Genomic DNA, 24,517 nt, shown 5'->3' with positions numbered 1-24,517 from the left:
TATATAAAAATTTTAAATATTTTATATATTTATATAAAATACATTTGTATAAATATATATAGTAATGGATTATAATGTATATTTGATATATATGATTTACATAATATATGTTTGTATAAAATATATTTTGTATGTTTGATGTACAACACTTTATATATAATTCTTATTCCAATCATTTTAAATTTAACATTATATCATAAATTAGTTTTCATCATATATTACATCTAGTGAACATATAAAAATTTGCTTAAGATTCTTGGTGTATTTAACTTTGCAAAAGAATTACAGTTGACCCTTGAACAACATGGGTTTGAACTTTGTGCATCCACTTATATGTGGATTTTTTTCAATAAGTACTCTAAATGCATTTTCCTTATGGTTTTTTTAAATAACATTTTCTTTATTGTAATACAGTATATAATACATATAACATGCAAAATATGTGTTAATTGACTTATTGGTAAGGCTTCTGGTCAACAGTAGACTATTAGTAGTTAAATTTGGGGGGAGTCAAAAGTTGTATGTGTATTTTTGTTGGTGTGGTAGGTGGGGGTTGGTGTCCCTAACCCTCCCTGCATTGTTCAAGGGTCAGCTGTATAGGCATTTGGATTTCCATTACTAACATATAAAAGTCTTTAAAAACCAATCTCAGAAATATTTGTTAAGTATTCTGATGGCTGCAGTACTCTATCATGGGCTTTAAGGATCAGAATTGGGAGGAGACATGGTTACTTCCTTGAAGGAGCTGATACCTGTAGTTGGTAAATAGTATCACTATACTTTAAAGTATAATGGCATCATTGGGGGGAAATTGATTATGTAAAATAATGCTTCTTTGATAACTCAAAAACCAGCTTTTGTTGGTTAAGATTACATGACGTTTTGTTTGTGATTCCATTAATGGTACATAGTGAAAAACAAGGGCAGTTAGTGAAGTGATGACTTGAGTAAGGAAAAGTGAACTGTAAAAGAGGGCTTCATCATTCCTTCCCAGGTTCATGAGGAGGCTAATAGTGGATAGCAGTAGAATGCAGGATTTGTGAGCATTTATTCTGTTTTACCATAATTAAAGATTGAATTAGAGTAATCATAAGGTAAGTCTAATTTTGGCATAAGAGATGGAGACTATGGTAATGAATGACTTGTCAAGTGTTCAGTGATATTAGGCCATAGTATGATTTTTGGATTGAATCTGATATACCTTTTTGGGACAGTTTGGTTTCATTCCATACATCAGAAAGAGGAACGTTTAGGGTTTCTCGGGTTTCACTTTCCTTTGACATCTGACCTATTTTACTGCTTTTAACCAACAATAGGACATATTTCATAACCAAATAAGCAAGTTTGGTATAAATATACTTGAATAAAAATCCATAGCCCTCTACTATGGATAAAGTGCATATATGGAATTTGTGAGAAACTTTTTTTTCATTTTGTCACTCAAAGACCTTATTTACACTATTCTAGGTGGATGTCTGATATCAGATAAAAGGGGCGTTACAGTGTAGACTTTTCAAGGGAAATGAAGGTTTTGGATGCTTGAGGGACTTGCGCAAGGCTGTATGTGGTATGAGAGCAGGTGTCTGTACTCCAAGACCAGATATCTTTCCATCTCAGACATATGAACATTTACTTTTATTCCACAAAAGTGTATTCTTTTTTTTTTATCACAGAGCTAGTCTCTGTGCCAGTTAGTTAGCTAAAATGATGACTAAGATACTATTCCTGCCCTCAAGAGGGATGTAGTGAAAATGTGTGCTCCACTTCTGAAAATATTAAAATGTATGCCTAAGTTTTAACATCTTACTCTGCTTTCTTACAAGGAACTTTAGATAGAAAATTTCCTGGAGACTTGCTTGTTTTAAAGTATATAGTGCCAATAAAACAACCATAAGCCTCAGATTCTACATTTGAACATTTGGAGCAAAATTCTTTTTTCAGTCAAGTGTAGGAATTGGAGATCTTATAATCATATCAAGCATTTATATGTGTCAGTACTCTTCCCAAACATATTTTCACATTGTTTAATTTGTCTCTAGTATCCCTGTGAAGTCATGAAGTCAGGCTCTCTCTATTTTATAAAAGCAGAAACCAAGACTCAGAAATACTAGGTGTCTTGCCAAAGTTCTCAAGTAGTGAGTGCTAGAGAATAAGTTCACATTCAGGGTTTGTGTGCATGGAATGTGTGAATGAAATGAGTTGGAATTTCCTTAGCAATCAGAACTATTTAAATTTAAGATAGTGGCATTGGTGTAAGAAATGATAGAGAAGATTAGCCCTAAAAGAAGGTATTAAAATAATCACACAGGCAGTGCCAGCCATCATTTATGACATGGTTTTTTGAGAAACCTTCATTCTTCTGCAAGACTGGGAGTTTGTTTCTAGGTCTATTGGACTTCTTCCTATACTTACAATCTTAAAGTAATTTACCAAGGAGGACATCCTTATTTTAAAGATAAGGGGCTATTGTATGTCTTAGCCAGTATTGTCTTGCAAGAGAATAGGATTAAGAGCTTGGGTCTTCTAATTTGTATTTTTCTGTAGCTGCTTAAGGTAGTCGGAGTGGAACCTTTTGGTTTATTCTGTGAATAAGTAATTTTTTGCTTAAGCAAAGTTGCTTATTTTGTTGTAGGAGGACTCTGCCTTTGATTGAATTGTGTATTTCCAACTCTTTATTTTCTTCAAAGGAAGGAAGATTGGGCCAACAAGATCTACCACAAGGACTTAGAGTTGTCATCACAGTGATTCAGTAGGTGATCAGATTAAAGCAGTGATTTCAGATGATAATGGGGGTGGGTGAACTTAGATTTGTTTTTAGCCATAACAATATATTTAAAATTTTTCAATTTACATTAAAAAAAGGCTTAAGATTTTTATCTTTTTTTTTTTTTTTTAATGCTCACCCAAGGATATTTTTTTCTATTGCTTTTTGGGGGGGGGGGGGCAGAGAAAGAAACATCAATGTGAGAGAGACAGTGAATTGGTTGCCTCAGGCATGCGTCCTGACTGGACCTAGGGATAGAGTCTGAATTGAACCTGGGACCCTTCAGTCCTCTGGCCGACGCTCTAACCACTGAGCCAAACCTGCTAGGGCAAGATTTTTATCTTTATTAAGGGGAGAATATTAGATCATCAACCTAAGGAGGAAGGAAAGGTTAAATACAAGTTCATATTCTCTCCAGACCCAACATGTTTGTATTATCCTCCAGTGTGTGTGCACAAGTACATGTGTTTGTGCGTGTGTGAAATTTAAGCTCAAAGAAGTTGTGATTTTCTAAGGTTTTCAGCTCATAAAAGTTGGGAAGCCAAATTCAATTCCAGTTCTTTTATATATGTGAAATATAATGACCTTCTTGACAACCAGAAGGTAGGGATAGGAGAAATTAGTACAGAAGATTTTACTACTAGATTGAGAACTTTTGTTGCTCATAATAAGTTTATACTTTTTCTTTTTTTTTTTTTTAAATATATCTTTATTGATTTCAGAGAGAGGAAGGGAGAGGGTGAGAGAGAGCTAGAAACATCAATGATAAGAGAGTCATTGATCTGCTGCAGCCCGCAACCTGGGCATGTGCCCTGACTGGGAATCGAACCCCGATCTCCTGGATCCTAGGTCGATGCTCAACTGCTGAGCCACGCCCGGCTGGGCTATACTTTTTCTTTTATGGTAGTTGGAACCTTAATAGATAAACTAGTAAGTTTAATAATAAATGAAAATGCCTCTATTGGTGCCCAATTAGTTTTCTTACTTGTGGAGTAGGGAATTTGACTTTTTGTTTGAAGTTTTATACTAATCCCTTAGATATTGTTGATGAGTGAAATGATTGTAAGGTGTTCATCTTCCTAATAAATGGCATTTCAGTAAATGGGAGTAGAGAGTAGGAGGAGAAACACCAGAGGAAAAGTATTACACATCAGCCCATGTTGCACCAAAACCATTTATGAGTGTTGTATCATCCTGGAAGATTCTGGGTGTATCTAGACTCCGACTTTTATTTCAGGGCTACCTGTTTGTTTTTATATAGAAAAGGTAAAAACATCTATAAAGTATGCAGTGGTCATTTGGTTTACACAACTTCCTGCCTTTTGACCTATATAATTCCTCAACAAATAATGACACTCAATAAATAATGAAATCTGATATAAAAACAGTTTTTTAAAAGGTTAAAGTATGAAAATTGTCTTAAATATGCCTGGCAAGAATAAAAATCTGGACACAACATTGTATTTATGTTGGAGCCAGTGCATACAGATACCACAAATACATCTCTAATAATTACTTATCCAGGAAGCAAGATTGACGTAGGTGAAGACAGAGAGGACAGTTGTGAAACTCTTAAAGAGCCTTTATGATGTTTTAGGTTCAGTAACAAATAACCTATTTAGGGTTTAATTTTCCAGACAGACATGAAGGCTGGTTCTACACCGAGGTGGGGAAAAGTAATATCGTGCTTGGATCAAAATCAGTATGCTTAGAGCAGGAAAATGTGTGATCATTTTGTTATAAACAGTACTGTTATGCTGACATAAAAGAATTGCTATTCTTTCTGAATTCTGCTGGGGTTGTTCAGGATTTTTTGTGGGGGGGAAAAATGTGAATTGAGCACTGAGTTATGCCCTCTTCCTAGCTATGTAACTTTAAGTTAACTTTTCATTCCACAAATATTTACATGTCTTTACCTGTGCCATCATTGTTCAGAATATCTCAAACATGTGTCTGTTACCTACTTCCTCAGTTAAATGAGAGGATTATCTTCCAGCTTCCATGATTTTTTTTTAGCAGCTTTATTGGGATGTAATTTAAATACCATAAAATATCCCCTTTTTAAGCCTAGAACATTTCTATCATCCTAAAAGGAAATCTGTGCCTATTTGTAGTCATTATCCATTCCCACCCCCAGTAATCATTAATGTGTTTTCCCTCTTTATGGATTTGCCTTTTCTGAATATTTTATATAAAAGAAATCCTATAATAGGTGGTTTCTTATGTCTGGCTTCTTAGCTTAATGTTTTGGAGAGTCATCCATATTGTAGCATGTGTTTTATATTCCATTGTATGGATATACCACATTTTATTTATCAGTTCATCAGTTGATAGACATTTGGGTGGTTTCTACTTTTTGGCTATTATGAATAATGCTGTTATGGACATTCTAAGAACCTATTGTACTATTTTAAGAAACTACCAAACTGTTTTCCAGAGTGGCTGCACCATTTTACATTCCCATCAGTAATGTATAAGGGTTCCAAGTTCTCCACATTTTTTACAACGCTTGTTGTTGTCTCAATTTTTTATTTTAGTCATTCTAGTGGGTGTGAGGTAGTATCTCATTGTGGGTTTGATTTGCATTTCCCTAATAACTAAGGATGTTGAGAATCTTTTCGTGTCCATTCATTTATTTTCTTTGGTGAAATGTCTGTTCTAATCTTTTGCCCATTTTTAAATTGTTCTTTTTTGTCTTATGAGTTGTAAGAGTTCTTCATATGTAGTATTCTAGATACAAGTCTCTTATATATAATTTGCAAATATTTTCTCCAGTTCTGTGGTTTGTCTTTTTGTTTTCTTAATGATATCTTTTGAAATGCAAAAGTTTTTTAATTTTGATGAAGTTTAATTTATCATTGTTTTCTTTTTCCAAGTTCCTTTGACTGTTATTGCCCAATCATGATTTTACTCTTCTTGAAGGACCTTTTGAAAACTGGGATATTGGATCTGTTAGCTTTGTAATGTTTTCCAATGGACTGAGCTTATTTTCAATATTTGAATACAGGGCTAAAGAGTAAATGTTCTTCGTGAAACTTATTCTGTTTGGGAGATTTATCTCCGACATGTGTACTTTCCTTCATAGTAACTTAGCATCTGCTGCAGATACTATTGTCATTCTGAGCAGACATTGAAGTTTTTTGTGAGATTTTATTACTCGATGCTGATTTTTTATGAAAAATTACCATTTGAATGTAAAAATTATTTTCATCTCATAATTGTCCTGTTTAGGCTTACATACACTTTCTTCCAGAAAACCACCATCATAAATTATTTTCGAAGCATCTAAGATTAATTGCCAGGTAATTTTTGTGGTTAAGATAATTAAAGAAGGCATTTGAGATAGATTTTATCAGAGATAGATTTTATCAGATATGAATGAAAGGCATTTATATCTGTGGTGGAAGGTTATGATGCCTGGCCGTAAAGGTTCGTTTCAGTTCAATGAGAAAGAATAAAATGAACTTTGCATTCCAGGTCTTTTGTTTCATGAATACAGCTAAGTCAGTTCAACAAATTCCTTTGTTTTAGATCAGAGTTGTTCAACTTTAGCACTTTTGACGTTTTGGATTAGGTAATTCTTTGTTATGTGGGCTGTTCAGTGCATTGTAGGATGTTTAGCAGTATTCTTGGCCTCTGCCCACTAGATACTAGTAGCATCTCCCTAGTTGTGACAACCCAAAATGTCTCCAGATGTTGAAGTATGTCTCCAGGAAGCAAAATCACTTCCCCATAAAGAACCACTGCTTCAGATGTATATCTAGAACTAGATTTTGAATAAGTAATAGATAGTAATGGAATTCAAAGAAGCCCTTCCCCTTCAAATATGGGTAGGAATTGTCCATCAGCAGTGCCACTGGGTTTGATAAAGTGGTCTTTGCATGCAGCCCATGAAGCTTAGAGGCTGATGGTTCCTCTTTAACCCTCATAAAACACTCCTCCACATTCTCTCTCTCCTTGTCAGCTTGATGTTTTTGTGTGCATGTTTGTCTCTGACTGCATTGTGAGGTCTTTTAAGGGCAAGCAGAAACCATGTATCTCCCCCCTCTGCTTGGAAGTTGTGGCATCCCATTCCAGATGGTTATTGGGAGAAAGTGAACTTGAGGAAAAGGAGGAGAACTGAGTTGGATTTCCTCTGCTTTGACTTTTAAAACTTTTCCACTATGATATAAAAAGTCTCAGAGCATGTGGATATGCGAATTTAGGTGTGACCAGAAAGGAGTGTGTGAGGGAAAGGTAATGAAGTGTTGTAAGCAAACCAGAATTGCTGTTCTCTCGTAAAACAGTGCTGTAGTGCTTTAACTCAATCCAGTTTTCCTTCCCTCAGCAGCTTAATACTGCTCCAGTGATTGGTCTGTCATATGGACCGAAATAATATTGCAGATACAGTTGACTCTTGAACAATGTGGAGGTTAGGGGCTCTGACTCCCCTAATAATCAAAAATCCACGTCTAACTTTTGACTCTCCCAAAACTTAACTACTGTACTTGCACCAGGAGGCTGCAGGATGATTACTCAGAGAATCACAGATATGAATTTCCCAGCATTTGTTTGTGTAAAGTCCCAACATTCACATTGCACATTTAACCTTTAAATGCCACACAGGCTCCATTACAGCAGTTATCATCTACTCCTAGGACTTGGGGAATAATCTGTTCGTTAATAACTGCTACCAATTATTTGCCAGAGCAGCACCCACTTTGTGTGGCATCCTCATGAAATTGTGACAATGGAATTGTAACTGGTTGCAACTTATGGAACCATTATGATTTTTATTTTATTTATTTATTTTTTAATCCTCACCCAAGGATGATTTTAGAAAGAGAGGAAGGGGGAGAGAGAGAGAAAGAGAGACAGACAGGCAGACATTGATGTGAGAGAGAAACATAGATTGGTTGCCTCCCGTATGCTCCTCAACCTGGGATTGAACCCACAATGTAGATATGTGCCCTGACCGGGAATTGAACCCCAAACCTTTTGGTGTACAGGATGATGCTTCAACCAGCTGAGCCACCCAGCTAGGGCTGGAACCATTATGATTCTTAAAAGTCTCTTTGCCTATCCTTGCCAGTTGATGAAAACTCTGGCTTTTGTATTTTTCCCCCAAATCACACTTTGCTCAATTCTTTGCTTTCATAATGACTACTTTCCCCTTCAACTGACGTCAGATTCTGCTGCCTCCTATAATTTTCCTAATTGCTTTCTCTTCTGTCTCAGTTTATGCCTCAACAATGGAAAAGAAAAATATGAGAAGGCATATTTTGGGAAGGGAGGGGCCAGGGCAGCTTAAAGGAGGTGGTTATTTCCTAATTGTAATGTTTCTTACTAACTCTCCTCAATGCATCTGTAACCTACCCTCTCGTTAGTAGTTCTGTCACATTTGCAAAAATCTGAGCTAGGTCGGAGGAAATGAACATTTACTGAGAACCCACTGGGTGCCTGAGCTTTCTTACGCATTGTTTCACTTACTCTTCAAGAAGTCATTTGAGAAGTGTTTTTGTCCCCATTTGCAAGTGAGGAAATGAGACACCTATGAGGTTTAATTTGTCTTTCTCACAGAGGGCCAGCATTCAAAAGCTGGTCTGTCTGACCCCAGGTCTGTGCTGTCTTTTATGGCCTGGCCTTTTCCAGTCTGCTTAATACCGTCATGACAAAGGGAAGGTGGGGGGAACATTGGGCCCCAGAAGAGTGTATACCATTAAAGACACTCTGATACCTGGCTGTAAAAGCAGTTTCAGTTCTGTGAGAAAGAATAAAATCAACTGCATTCTCAGAAAAGTGCTGATTTCTGGAAGGGTTGTCTTTATTTGAGGTGGCAGCTATCATTTCCCTCGGGGCATAGAAAATAAGATTTAACCACTGGACAACTTTTCATAAAGAATGCCATGGTTAGTTAAGTGTATATTAATTCTACTGGTATTAAAAGTGCCCTTAATTCTACTACTAAAGGAGATATGAATAATCCCAAACAGTATCAATGTACTTAGTTTGGAATGTACGTATTTTGTCTTTTTTGGCTGGGTTGGATAGGTTGAGGGGGTAAGTATATATATATATATATATATATATATATATATATATACACACACACACACACACACACACACACACACACACACACACACACGTGTATATATACACACACACAGCTTAGGGCAAAAGTAGGTTTACAGTTGTGAGTACGTGAAACACAGAATTGATTCTTATATTAGTATTTATTAATTATTGTATTTTCCATATGAATTACTATAAACCTATTTTGCCCCACCCTGTATATTTGTGTGAGAGAGAGAGAGAGGGAAAATGGGTATTTGTGGTGATTTGGGAATTCACCTTAAAACTTCATCTGGCTTCCTAATTCATATTAAAGGGAGTATCACCTCTTACTGATTCTGAACTGTAGAAAATTAGCTGCCTCCTTTCTTACCACACGTACCCTTTCTCTGAGGAAAGGAACATTAGAATAGACAGGGCATAGTGCAAGGCCAGGCAGGAGGAAGAGGGGGTTGTTGGATACTAAAATGAAATGCTTCTTTGGCACACAGCTTTCTTCAGCTCTCTTGAGTCTGTCTTTTCATGTGGAATTCTAGGAGAAATAAGTTCACCAAGGAAGTGAGAAAGCAAATAGGAGTTGCTGAAGAGTTGGTGGCTATGTAAAACAGTTTCTCAAACGGAGAAAGATATTTATACTTTACTTAAAATGGGAAAAGTTTTATCCTTACTACTGGTTCTGGGTTGACATTTAACTTCTCATCTGAAAACACTACAAATTAACTATTTTAAGCTGTGAAACCAAGTTTGTAGTAACAGACCCAGCAGTTAATCACCTAGTATTTGTCTCTTAAAAAAATGATATATTACAGCTCCACCAGGTGGCTGCCAACAGTGTGAATGAGACAGGCTGACATCCACTAGGAGGAGGGAGAGGCTGTTCCTGATTTTATTTGTGTATCATTTGTCTACATCAAACTCAGTTTAGTGAAGGGCAAAGAAGGGAGACAGACCATTGCAGGTTTTTCTAGGAAGTCTGTCTGGCGCCCCCGCCCCCCCCAAGATCACTATGACTCACTTTTGACATAGAAGTACCGACAGTTTCTGATTGTGCTGCAGGCTCATGTATTCTGGTGTCCTCGTTCTGACTGTTATTTTTGGTTTTCCGAAAAGGGCAATAGGTTAATTTTGGCTTGTGACCATTAGATATGAGTGTGATGCGGTTCAGGTGCTAGCTATCTTGACGTGTAATGCATCACAGTGTGGTAGGAAAGAATGCTTGGTGACCTGAATTCCATTTTAGGCTCTGCTCCCATTAGGCAGGTGACTCTTTTGGCTCTCAGTTTTCTTATCTGTGAAATAAGTGAATTGTACTGGCTGATCTCCAGAAACTTAGCCATATGCACAAGTGTTTTAGTAATTTTTGTTTTAATTTGGAAAAGAATAAACTTGTTAAACATTTGAAACCACATACAGAAGATGAGAGATAAAAGCTATATTTAGTATAGGCATTTACATTTTTTAAATTAAAGTCTACATTATGATATTGATGATAAGAACTAGAGTGAAACAATCTTCACTATTCTCTATAGTTCTAATGTGGCACAGATGTGATAATAAAGTCCATATGCAGCCTTGCCGAAAGTATCTGATTAGTCATAAAATGTTAAAAATAAGTAAATTGAGCTATCAGATTGTTTTAGGCAGCACAAAGAATCTTTAAAAATCCAGCTACTAAAACATTGAAAGGTGAAATTCATTTTCCCAATTTATTGGTTCTGTTCTCATCTAGGTTTAGAGAAAAGAGAAATAAACAGCTTCTTTCTATGTGTTAAGTAAATATTTTAATCACTTAAAAATCAAAGGATAGTATAAAATTGAAATTTTAAGAGTTCTGAGTAACACTCACGGGTGTGTTCTTTTGTATTCATTAATAAAATGAACCATCCTTAATGGATCCAGATAGTCTAAATTGCAGTTGTTAAGTGTGACATTTTAATTGATTTTTTTTTTCATGTTAGTTGAAGACACTGTCTTGAAAAAAGCATGACCCAAATTTTATTCTAGTTTTTAACAATACAACCAGTTTAGGAAATACCAAGAACTGATTGCAGTGACCCCATGCTCCTTGTACTTTCCCCATTAACAATAAGTGAATTCATTATTTTACTCTTTCTGCTTCCCCCCTTTAAAAAAATAATCTGTTATTTTAAAAAGTTACTCATGAGTGAAGACTGATCCATATGGTGGCTCCTCCTACCCTTTCAAAACAATCAGTTTATACATTTTTTGCTACTCTCCTTCGTTTAGTTTGCCTTCTTCCATATGTGCTTTTATTGGCATATTGCTGCGCCACCTGCTTGGAGTTTGGAATATTAGCTTTGAATGCAACATAGACTTTGATCTTGGTTTTTTTTCCCCTGTGAGACATTTAGATGAAAACTGAATCTTTGACTTTAATAACATGTGTTCTTTCTGTATATTTCCTGCCTGAACTTGTCATAAGGCTCTATGAGGGACATTGCAGCTGGTTGCTATGGAATCGATTGATAATTAATAAAGATTTTGACTTTAGATAGAAATTAAAGAGATAGGGTAAAATCAGATTTTCAAATATTGGCCCAGACCTTCTGTTAATTTAAGAGTGGCAAGTCTAGTTTTGGTGAAAAATTTTAGAAAGTTAGTTTCACAGTGTGCCTTATGTCAAAGGTAAAGTCTTAATTTCAGTTCCTGCTCATAACCACATGATGAAGGGTTACCAATCGGGGGGAAAAAGCACACACACGCACACACACACACACACACACACACACATACACACACATGCTTTCTATAGTATTATACATGATTCCTAGCAGTCTTTTGGATTAAATAATTTCCCCATATATTTCTGATGAGCAAAAACTATGGCAGTGTCCTAAATACATAACCTTAGCTCTGGAATTTTTAGTTTTCAGTGTTCTTCTATCTGTAAGTTTGAGAAATACTTCACATGTTCATCAATATTATGCATTGAGTTTGTCGCCATTTTGCTGTATATTCTTAGAATAACTCAATTAGTGGCATGTCATTTTACTTCTCTAAGTTCATTTTTCACATCTGTATTAAATGGAGGTTGTAGGTATGGGCATGAGAGATGAGAGTGTAAGTTAGAACAATTTCTAATGTCTCTTCCATTTCTAAATATTTTATGATATGGAAGCAGAATGCTTCAATGGTTCCATGACCATATTTATTTTTGGTTTTTACTGTAAGAATTTCATTAGTTATACCCATGTTGTACATGGGTTTCTGAAAGATTTAGTTATATTCTGAATCATTTAACTTGCTTGGCTATTAAACATTAAAAATTTTCCAGAAGTGTCTTTGTCAAATAAGAATTTGAATTGGCTTTCAAAGATCTGAACAAGGCTGAATATAAATGGAATTGGGCTCATTTATCAGTATCTATTCTTTTATTTTATTAGTTGAATTAATTCGTAAGCATTTGGCCCAGGGAATATGTGTAACTCTTCATTTTATTAATGATTTAGCCTTAATGCTATCTTCCTTTTAGCTTGCAATAAGTATGAAATGGTTACAGACTTTTTAGGATTTTTATCATCATCCATCTTCCATGAAATTCATAAGCGATGAAATAAATACAGCTGTCATTCTCTTCTACTTCTTTTCTGGGTGTTAGGTGAGATGACTGTTTTGTTCTCTACCTAATCTAGTCGCAGTGGTGTTTGTGTTCTTAAAGCAAAAAGCCAATGAGTTACATTATGTCACCATTACTTTTATAATCAAGTGACCAGAGAAGAAAATACTCTAATAAATGTGAGGCCCTTTGAAATCCTTGTGTGAAGGGAAGCAGCCTAAGTACCATATTACTCTGGTATCTTATTGAGAAAATTGACCTATGTACATTGGTTTTGCACTTTCCATGGTAATGTTGTGTCATTTATTTAGACATCCTTGGAACAGAAGATCTTGTTGTGGAAGCGACTGCCAATGATGCCGTGAGATTTTATCCTTGGGCCATTGATAATAAGTACTATTCAGCCGATATCAATCTATGTGTAGTGCCGAACAAGTTTCTCGTCACTGCAGAGATTGCAGAATCTGTCCAAGCATTTGTGGTTTACTTTGACAGCACACAAGTAAGATTTTGTTTTCCATGACATTTTGAATAAGAAAATATCTTATGTTTTCTTTTTTTTTAACCTTGAGTTTTTTGTGAGTTCTCTTCATGTCTGTTTTTCTGCTTTTGTTTGTATGCTTGTTTTCCCTCCCTCTAGAAATCTGGTCTTGATAGTGTCTCCTCATGGCTCCCCCTGGCAGAAGCATGGTTACCTGAGGTGATGATCTTGGTCTGTGATAGAGTGTCTGAGAATGGTAAGACACTTCAATGGGGTGGGAAGTGGTAGTTTGTAAATACATTTGCCATTCTTTGGTAAACAGAATCCATTTGTTTCCTTAACTAAGAATAGTGTATCTCATATGACTTTATTACTTTAACTAAATATCTTAAGCTATTTCTCTTTGGAATCTTGCAATATTTACTTTTCTTCTTTTTTAAATAATGGACACTTTGGGTTTGAGAAATCATTTTCTTTTTATTACTTTATTTTGGGTTCCTGTAGAATAATATTGACATTAGTAGAAACACATTGAGATTTATGGATAGTATTGCAGCAATATTCATATTTTTATTTTAAATTTTTAAAATTTATTGATTTGAGAAAGAGAGGGGGGAACATCAATTTTGTTGTTACACTTATGTATTTATTGGTTGATTCTTGTATGTGCCCTGACTGGGGATTGAACCTGCAACCATGGTGTATGTGAATGATGCTCTAACCAACTGCCCTGCCCAACTAGGGCTCATATTTTATTTTTACATATAAATATATTTGTTTGCATATTATTTTAGGTGTAAACCGACAAAAAGCTCAAGAATGGTGTATAAAACATGGCTTTGAACTGGTAGAACTTAGTCCAGAAGAATTGCCTGAGGAGGATGGTAAGTGTTTATGTCTTGAGAAAATGTGGAATTTGGATTGAGATATAAGATTATTTAATTCTTGAAAGAAGAATCACAGTGAAATTAAAAAAACATCCCCCCCCCCCCTCCCCCGTGCTTGAAAAGATTTGTGCAAAATCCATTGATGTGGTCTTACCATTAATCAAATAATCCATTTATTTGGGTTCACAATCCATTTTAGGGCTTTTGAAATGTTTGTTTTTCTTACACATGAAGCTAGAGGATTTCTGCCTTAAAGCTTAGTCATTTTCCTAATTGCTTATCCTTTCTCCACATCTGAAAAAGAGAGTTTGACTTATATTCATAAACAGGTAAAGTTTATGTTTCTCATTTTGAATTCCTAGTAACCCAAGGCTGAACTCCCAAGAACCATAGGTATGCCAGTTCTATTTGTATGTCTTTTGGACATTTGAAACCAAAAATAGACTCAGAATGCCCTCTTGGGGTAGCTCTGCATTTAACTGCCTTCTACTGCAGTCTGGACCTTCTATTTCTTCTCCCTTTCATTTCCCCTCCCCCATTTTTCTTCTCATCTCTACTTCTTCTAAGTACACCTATGCTAGCTACTATGGGATCTACCAAGATAAGACAGATTTTGGCCCATCAAAACCTTATCATCTGGCACAAGAGATAAAACATCTATATAAATAATTGAATTGCCAAGTGGGGCATCATTCGTTTTATTAAAAAATATTGGTACTGTGGTATTTCAGAGACAGAAGAGATTATTTTAAAGAATGAGTTGGTACCATGAACTCCCACCTGTCAACTGGTTCATGGGGAAGAAATTGAAAACGTACTGGAATTGTATTTAGAGGACTGGACTGATGAGGAGTTGGCATTGAAAAGATGCCAGTTGTTCCAAAAGACATTCTAGGCAGGGGCAACCAATACGAATTAAATTACATAGATAGGATATAAGTAATCCTTATATGAAACATATATTTTAAAGGAATTAAGAAATGTCCTTCTATATTATAGCTTGTTTAGAATTTTTTTCAAAATATTACCTTTGGGAATAAAACCTTGCCAGAGAAGAAGACAAAAGTGAAATAAAAAGGTTAATTTTTCTCCCTGTACAGTTTTAAGAATATTGAACATTAGCAAGTGCGATTTCTCCCTCCATGTTTTTCTAGGTCCCCTAAAACTTGTGCCTTATTCTGTGTATGTGAGCATGTGTGTAGTCGCTTATTTTTCTCTAGAATTTTCTCTCCTTCCTATTGTCCTTGAGAGTAGATATTTGAGTCATTTATTTAAATCTGTTTTCATTTTAGAATCTCTGCTTTTTTATACCACTACACTTCTTCTTGTTCCTTGTCTGAACAATGTTCTTAGATGAACTCAGCTTAATCTTTATATATGTGTGTGTGTGTGTTTGTGTATGGAGGGAGGAAGGGAGAGGGAGAGAAAGACAGAAACATCAATGATGAGAGAGTCATTGATCGGCTGCCTCCTGCATGCCCCCTACCAGGGATCGAGCTGGGAATTGAACCCTGATCTCTTGGATCATAGGTCGATGCTCAACCACTGAGCCATGCTAGCTGGGCAGTTCAGCTTAATCTTAAAGTAGATTTTGACATATCATCTTTAGGCAGTGTAACTAAAACTTTCCTAGAATTTTTTAATGCAAACAGTTCTTAAGCCATATACCATTGTCCTTTATTTGCATGTATTATTCAAACATCAGTATGAAAGTTTATGCTTATTTGTATTAAATTTCATCTTATTGGCTCTTCAGGCCATATTTTTGGTTCCTGGTTATATCATCTGAAGTATTATTTTTTCAAGAATTAAATCATTCATAGTTAAGATAAACATGCCCTTTATTCATTTAAGCATTGATGATGATAAACTCATTTTTGTAGAGTATTTTTGGTTCAGTCCTCACCCTATTTCTGTTAAGTTGGTAGGTTGGTACTCTCTAAGCGATCATCAGTCCAGCAGTTACTGAGGGCCTGCTGTCATTCAGGCACTATGTAAGCATTGGGAATAATGAACTCAGCAAGACATGATTCCTGCTTTCAGGGGGTATCCGGGCTAGAGGAGAAGGTTACGCTAGTAAATCACCAATTCTACGCATTGTTCCTCTAGGAGAGTCGTGCATGGAGTGGTTTCATCCCCACTTTTCTTTTAGAATAGCATAAGTGATATTTGCCCTTGATCAAATAGCTAATAAGTTGCAGAGCCTGGATTCAGTTTCAGATCTTCTGACTTCTAATTCTGTGCTCTTCCATTAGAGACAGGTTCAATGTGTACTGTGCTCTGTAAATTCGTAAGAGACTTTGTCCTTTCAGCCATATGCAGTCTTGTAATACTCATTATCTGAAGGATCTCCATTTCCTTTATACACATTCATACCTACAGTGTAACTAAGAATACCACCTTATTATTGGTGTGCTAACTGGGATTAGTGCCTTGTTTAGAGTAGTATCAGTTAAATTTCAGAAGCAGGATAATACCAATACTAAACTAACTAAATTGTCGGGTATTTTTAATGACACTTTTTCTATCTCTTACACTCTGGTTATAGTAACTTAACTTCTCACTCTTGAACTATCTTTCTCTGATCAGGAAGTTTTTCTCTAGATATGAGTTATAAACAATAATTATTTTATTGTTCCCAGGAGAAGAAAGGGCCTTTGCAGGATGTTTTAGCATACTAATGGGACCATTCCTGCCTTCAGCAAAATCATTCTCTAAATAACCAAGATTGGTAGTACTCTAGTATTCTCCCGGGATTGTATAATTAAGGGAAACTAACATTTTCAGGAGAATATGAGTAGGTGTCATTGGTGAGGCAATGGCGATGATGTTATTATATAAGCCTCTTATATTGTGTGTTTTTCTCATTGTTTTAGTTTCTAGAATATTCTTTTTTTTAATCCTCACCCGAGGATATTTTTTCCATTGCTTTTCAGAGAGAGAGAGAGAAACATTGATGTGAGAGAGACATTGATTGGTTGCCTCCCACACGCACCCTGACCAGGGCCAAGCCTGCAACCGAGGTATGTGCCCTTGGCCAGAATTGAGCCCAGGACCCTCTAGTCCATGTGTCGATGCTCTAACCACTGAGCAAAACTGACTAAAGAAGTTTCTAGAATATGCTTATCAGGAGCTCTGAGCTTGGTATTTGCTTTAATTTTTTCTCATATAGGTTACAATGTGAAGAAACAACTAAATAAGCAAAATAATTAAGCCACAGTTATTTAAAAATGTGGCTTGGATATCTATATACACACATATATAAGTACATGTATAAATATATATATTTTACCTTACTGATTAGATGACTTCCCAGAATCTACAGGAGTAAAGCGAATTGTTCAAGCCTTGAATGCTAATGTCTGGTCCAACGTAGTGATGAAGAATGGTAAGTAACTTGGGACTAAATGTCCTGAGGAGTTTTCCTCCTGTTTCTTATAAGTTTAAAATTATTTGATATATGTGGAACCATAAGGATTACATGAAATCTGTAGGTTTGTTCAGTTTTGTCCCCAGTTGAAGGAAGAGTCAAAAGTAATACTTCTAAGAATTTTAAATATATGTTTAATAGTTAATTCAGTAAGAATCTAGAGCTTTCCTATAATATGCCTAGCATTGTCTTTGGCTTTGAGAAGTACCCCCAATATTGTAAAACATGAACCTTCTACTTAAGGAGCTCATAGTCCATCTGTGCAAAATGTGCACTTTTTAAATGCTAGGTAATCATGCAAGGCAATTCGAGATGAGAACAGAATGACTGATACGAGCAGCAACTGCCTAGAGGGCAGACAAGTGGCCTTGGCTATGGACTTCAGTATATAGGGAGACCTTCAAGGAGAAAGCAGATCTTGGAGTAATCTTTATGGGGTGGTCAAGATTTGCGTTGGTGAAAAGGGAAAGTGACAAGCAAGGGAGGAGACATCATCGCATCAGTAACAGTGGTTGTATATTCTAGCATCACTAGCGGAATCTCACCTAGCAATTGGAGCTAGCTTAGAAGAGAGAGGCCTGAATGCTAGGGAGGAGAATCTGGGATTTTTGGTATAGGAATTGGTGAGTCTCTAGAGATTTTTTTTAACAAGAGAGTGATGCAAAGAAGTTGACATCTTTGAAAGTTTAATATCATGGTGGTGTGCAGGTGGGTTTGGCAGTTGAAGAAAGAAGAGGTAGAGTCTGAGGTCAGAGAGACTAGGCAGCTGTTACAGCAGCTCACTGGTGAGGTGTTGGGGCCTGGGCTAATGGGGTGGAGAGCTGGATCTGAGTGCATTCTGAAGTGGGTAGGCTGGTTGGTGCACATGAGCCTCTTATTATCTGGATCAATTTTCTGAAGCTGCAGTAACAAAGTGCCACAAACAGGATGGCTTAGAAAAACAGGTATTTATTGTCTTACAGTTCTAGCAGCCAGAATTCTAAAATCAAGGTGTCATCAGGGCCATGTTCCCTCTGAAGGTGATAGGGAAGGATCTGTTCCAGGTTTCTCTTCTAGCTTCTGGTAGTTCTTTGGCTTGGGGCAGCATAACTCTAATCTTCACATGGCATTCTTCCTGTGTGCCTGTCTGTGTCCAAATTTCTTCTTTTTGTGAGGACAATAGTCATATTGAATTAAGGGCCCACCCAACTGCAGTATGACCTCATCTTAACTAAGTACATCTGCAATGACCCTATTTCCAAATAAGGTCACATTCTAAAGTATTGGGGGTTAGAACGTCAACATATGAATTTGGGGGGGATACAATTGAACCCATAACATAGATCTTTAGGAACTACTGCTTGAATAGTGTTTTTCTCTCTTTAGCACTTGGCTTCTCAACAAGTATGCTATGCTAGGTGAAACACTACAGATGGGAATGAGAAAAATCATATTTATAGTGAGCTTACCCCATATTCCCTAAGATAAAGGGTCGAGTGGCAGATCAGTTTTATAGAAGTAAAATATTTCATCTCAGTTTTTGGTCAACACTCGAGTGTTAAGTGAGATGGGGGCTCTTAACCTTGCCTGAGTTCTCATCTAACATATGTCATCACTAGAGAAGCTCCTTCTGGCATAGTAAGGTGCTCCCTCCTCCCCTTGTCATTCCGTCTTCCTACTTCATTCTTTCTAGGGGGAATCTAATGTGTCTGTTGCATTGAATTGAAAAGATAAGAGATTATTTTATTGTGATAGCATTCAAAATAAGGCCCTGATAGATATATAAAAAATAAGGAGATTTTAGCCTCTCTTGCCACCTCCCTGTTACCAGAACAAACTCAAATTGAGGCTTGGTCTCGTTCATTCATTCATCAAATCCTTGAGCATTTGTCACATTGAGGCATTGCTGTGGACTATATCTTCACTATGAAAATATGTTTAAGGTATGGTACATAAACTCAATCAATTTGTAATAAAATTATATTCAGTGGTGCTTTTATATTTATGAAAAATATTTTCGGAAAAGCTTATTTGCCCTGGCTGAGTAGTTTACTTGGTTAAAGCATTGTCCTGATACACTAAGGTTGCGGGTTCACTAAGGTTGCCTGATCAGGGCACATAGAAGAATCAACCAATGAATGCATAAATAAGTGGAACAACAAATCAATGTTTCTCTCTCTCCCTCTCTGTCTCCCCGTTCCTCTCTCTCTAAAATAAAACAAAAATCTTTTTTTTAAAGAAGAAGAAAAGCTTATTTGGCTTCAATTACGTTTTGAAACATCTGCCCCCTCCTCAAGTTCATACATTAAGGAAGTACTGCCTTGCAATTTACATTTGTGGCTATAAATTTAGAAGCTGGACTAAACATACTTTATTACTTTGGAATTATGGCCAACGGTATTTTCTGGGGTGGGGGGCATTCTGCTTAAATACTAAACAGTATTCTTAAGAGACCTGCAAAGCAACGAAGTATACTGTGGATTTCTCATGGTTCTTTTCCCTGAAGTACCTTTGCTTCTTTTCTCAACAGTATTGGTACATTGATTTGTTGTTAACCAAAACCCAAAATATTGCCATTTACTTAATTCCATGTTTAAGAGGATCCTAGCTTATGTGGTATGAAGGAAACATCATTATCTTCTCTCTAGGAGGAGCCCTGGATATGGAAGTACAGTAACATTTGGGTACAGCCTAGGTCCTAGGAAGCGTGAAGAACATCCTTGTATAGCCCCACATCTTAGAGTAGAGACAAAGCTCTATATGAATATGTGGTGGGTCTTTTTACTCTTCCAGGGCAACCTACCCCATGCTCTTGGCAGACCCTTGCTTCACTGGTGGTCTTAGGGCCTGGTGAACTGCACCTTCCTCTCAGCAGGCTTTTCTTGAATGTGTCTACCAGCAGGTGCTCAGACTGGTTTATTTGTTTTGAGGGTTTCCATCTTCTCTACTTCTTTTTCTCTTTCATTTCCCCTCCTTTTCTTTCTCTCCTTTTATTTTTCTCTTTTTAAAATTGTGGTTAAATATACATAGCATAAAATTTACCATTTTAACCATTTTTAAGTGTACAGTTTAGAGGCATTAAGTACATTAACATTTCTGTGCAGCTATCACCACTTAAAGCTTTGTAAATGAAAACTTTTTAAAAAAATTTATCTTTATTATTGAAAGTATTACAGATGTCTGGCTCCTCCCCCCCCCCCCATTGATCCCCTCCACCTGGCACCCACCCCCACCCCCTACCCCCAGACCTTCTCCACATTATTATCTGTGTCCATGGGTTATGCATATATGCATATAAGTTCTTTAATCTCTCCCCACCTACTCCCACACCTCCACCTTCCCTCTGAGATTCGTCAGTCCGTTCCATGCTTGTATGTTTCTGGATCTATTTTGTGCATCAGTTTATTTTGTTCATTAGATTCCACATATGAGTTTTTTTAAATCAAAAAGTTGGTTGACAGAGTAAAGAAAGATATTAGAGGTATTCTTTCTTGTTTTTGTTTTTAAATGTAAAGTTTAATCAATTATTTAATGAGGGAATACATTTTTACACAAGATTTTTGAGAATAATAAGAGAGGTAGCATACCTAATTCATTCTAAGGCTAGCTTAACATGATTCATACTCCTAAAGATAGAACCAGTAAAGAAAATTAAGAGGCCATCTTGTCCTGGCAGGCGTGGCTCAGTTGGTTGGAGCATCGTCTCACGCACTGAAGGGTCTGGAGTTTGATTCCTGGTCAGGGCACATACCTAAGTTGCAGGTTTGATCTCCAGTTGGGGCGCATATGGTAAGCAACCAACTGATGTTTTTTTCTCACAACAATGTATCCTTGGGTGAGGATTAAAAAAAAAAAAGAAGCCATCATTCATGAACATACATGCTATGATTTTAATCAAAATATTAGCAACCCTAACCCAGAAATACATGAATATATCATGACCTAGTTGGGTTATTTTAAGAAAACAACTTTATCAATATAAGAAAAATCTATTTAAATCACCACATGAGCAGGGGAAAACAATCATATGATTATGGCAATCAAAGAAAATAAGCATTTAAAAACTTCAAACTCTTTTTTGCAGGGGGTTGGGAGGGCGTAGGGGATAAAGAATCTGAACAAATAAAAACTGACTCCTGTGGCAGAAATTGATAATATCGCGTATAGTAAAAACCATACTAAATGTGAAACGGAAATGTAGACAGTGATGCTACCTCTCACTTTCAGGACACTAATGACTAGTTTCTTTGTTGTTTTTGTTAGAAAAATTGCTATAATCACAATTGATTCTTGGGATTATTACATTGCAAGTTATATAATTCAGGTCATTTGGGATTATGTATTATCTATTTAGTATTTATCAAGCAGTAATGGAACACTGAGGTTATGCCATACCCATCTTTAATTTTATACTTATTGAGAAAAATATTAGTTTGAAACTCTTAAAAATCCATTTTAAATGTACTTATTTGAAAAAAAAATTCCAATTCTTGTAAGAACTATAAAAATTTAGCTGTTATGGCAAATAGCCCTAAAAATGTACAACTCTGACTAGGGTTTTATTTCTTTGTACTTTATTATCCACTATTGAAAGCCTAATTGCTTAATCTGAAAATTTAGTTAATTAAAAATTTAGGTATGAGTAGCTTCTTTCCTACCTTTCACCAAGATAAAGTGGATGTGTTTCCTAAATAGGAATTCATTATTTGAATGAGTGTCCAGCTCAATTCTTTGCTTCTTAGAAGTCTGAACAACTTGCCCGGTTATAGGATATCCTAATAACTTTTTGCTTATAGTCTCTTCATTAAAAGTTAATAATACACAAACAACCAAAGAAGAGATGTGTTAAATAGGACTTCACCAAAATTAAAAACTTACATTTTTCAAAGGACACTCAGGAAACTGAAGAGGTAACCTTCAGAATTTGTAAACCATGTATCTGGTAAAGATCTAGTATCTAGAATGTATAAAGAACTCATAACTCAGTAATAATAAGCCCAATTTAAAAACGGCAAAGGAGTTGAATAGACATTTTCCCAAAGAAGATACACAAATGACCAGTAAGCACATAAAAAGATTTTTAACATCGTTAGTCACTAAAGAAATCACAACCATGACTAGATACCACTTCACAACCACTATGTTATCTATAAACAAAGAGAGACAATAACAAGTGTTGGTGATGAGGACATAGAAAAATTAGAACCTTCATATACTGCTACAGGGAATTTAAAATGGCAGCCACTTTAGAACAATAGTAGTTGCTCAAAAAATTAAACCATATGACCCAACATTTCCACTCAGGTATAATACCCAAGAGAACTGAAAACATAAGTCCACACAAAAACTTGTACAGAAATGTTTTCTAGAAGCGTTATTCATAATGGCCAAAAGTGGAAACAACTGAATTTGAAACAACTGAAAATAAAATGTGGTACATTCATGCAATGGAAAATTACTCAGCCATTAGAAGAAATAGAGCATGGATGGATGCTACAACATGGATGAACTTCAAAAACATTATGCTACCTGAAAAAAGCCTGACACAAAGGGGACATACTTTGATTTCAGTTACATGAAATGTCCAGAATAGTTAAATTCATAAAGATGGAGAGTAGATTAATGGTCCCAAAGGGCTGGGAGGAGGGATTACTAATGGGTACAGGATTTCTTTTTGGGGTGATTTGAATGTTCTGGTATTAGATAGTGATGATGGTAGCATAACTTTGTGAATCTACTAGAAACTAATGAATTTTACACCTTTAAAAAGTTGAATGTTGAAGAAGAAGAAAAGTCCAGAGTTAAGTAGAAGGAAGGAAATAATAAAGATCAGAGTGGAAATAAATGACATAGACACTAAAAAAAGTACAAAAGATCAATGAAACCAAAGCTGGTTCTTTGAAAAGATAAACAAGATTGATGAACCTTCTCTGACTCATCAAGAAACAGAGAGGATCCAAATAAATAAAATCAGAAATGAAAGAGGTGAAATAACAACTGACGTCACAGAAATACAAAGGATTGTAAGAAAGTACTATGAACAACTATACACCACGAAGCTGGACAACCTGGGCAAAATTCCTAGCAACATACATTCTTCCAAAACTCAGTCAGGAAGAATCAGAAAATTTGAATAGATCAATAACAACTAATGAAATTGAAGCAATAGTAAAAAAAAACAAACAACCCCCAAAAACAAAAATTCCCAGCAAACTAAAGTCCTGGACTGGATGGCTTGACATTCAAAGAAGAACTAACACCGATCCTCCTTAAACTATTCCAGAAAATACAAGAGGAAGGAAGACTTCCAGGCTCTTCTTTTGAGGCCAGTATTATCTTAATTCCAAAACCAGATAAAGATACTTCAAAGAAAGAAAATTATAGGCTAGTATCTCTGATGAACATAGATGCTAAAATCCTCAACTAAAATATTAGCAAATTGGATCCAGCAATACATTAAAAAGATTATACACCATGACTAAGTGGGATTTATTTCAGGGATGCAAGGCTGGTACAATATTTGCAAATTAATAAATGTGATACATCACATAAACAAACTGAAGGATAAACATCACATCATATCAGTAGACGCAGAAAAAGCATTTGACAAAATCCAGCACCCATTTATGATAGAAACTCTCAGCAAAGTGGAGTTAGAGGGGTCATACCTCAGCATAATAAAGGCCATATATTGCAAACCTATAGCCAACATACTCAGTGGGCAGAAACTAAAAGTGTTTTCCTTAAGATCAGGAACAGGACAGGGATGTTCACTCTCACCATTCTTATTCAACATAGTACTAGAAGTCCTAGCCACAGCCATCAGACCAGAAGAAAAAATAAAAGGCATCCAAATTAGAAAAGAGGAAGTAAAACTGTCATTTGCAGTTGACATGATATTGTACATAGAAAACCCTAAAAACTCCATCAAAGTGCCCGGCCGGGCATGGCTCAGTGGTTGAGCATCAACCTAGGACCCAGGTGATCGGGGTTCGATTCCTGGACAGGACACATGCCCAGTTGCGGGCTTGATCAGTCACTCTCTCGTCATTGATATTTCTCTCTCTCCCTCCCTCTCCTTTCCTCTCTCTGAAATCAATAAAGATATATTAAAAAACAAAACAAAAAACTCCACCAAAGTACTACTAGATTTCATAATGAATTTGGCAAAGTAGCAGGATACAAAATTAACATCCAGAAATCAATGGCATTTTTGTACACCAATAATGAACTCCAGAGAAACTAAAAAAATAAATCCCATTTACCATTGCAACAACAACAACAAAATAAGATACCTAGGAATAAACTTAACCAAGGAGATAAAAGACCTGTACTTGAAAACTAT

General features: G+C 36.0%; 1 protein-coding gene across 2 annotated transcripts in view; it reads left to right on the top strand.

The window, feature by feature from the left end:
* Positions 1 to 24,517, top strand: part of AAGAB (alpha and gamma adaptin binding protein) — a 49,666-nt gene that overhangs the window by 1,923 nt on the left and 23,226 nt on the right. For both annotated transcript variants that reach the window (XM_081134289.1, XM_081134288.1), the window contains exons 2-5: positions 12,707 to 12,897; positions 13,036 to 13,132; positions 13,671 to 13,760; positions 17,068 to 17,151. In XM_081134289.1, the coding sequence (XP_080990415.1) occupies positions 12,707 to 12,897; positions 13,036 to 13,132; positions 13,671 to 13,760; positions 17,068 to 17,151 (462 nt within the window). The remainder of the gene's footprint in view (positions 1 to 12,706; positions 12,898 to 13,035; positions 13,133 to 13,670; positions 13,761 to 17,067; positions 17,152 to 24,517) is intronic.

The sequence above is a fragment of the Miniopterus schreibersii genome, assembly GCF_964146895.1.
Source record: "Miniopterus schreibersii genome assembly, chromosome: 1".
Taxonomy (NCBI): Eukaryota; Metazoa; Chordata; class Mammalia; order Chiroptera; family Miniopteridae; genus Miniopterus; species Miniopterus schreibersii.
Note: the sequence above shows the minus strand (reverse complement) of the source record. Positions and strands in the feature narration are given on the sequence as shown.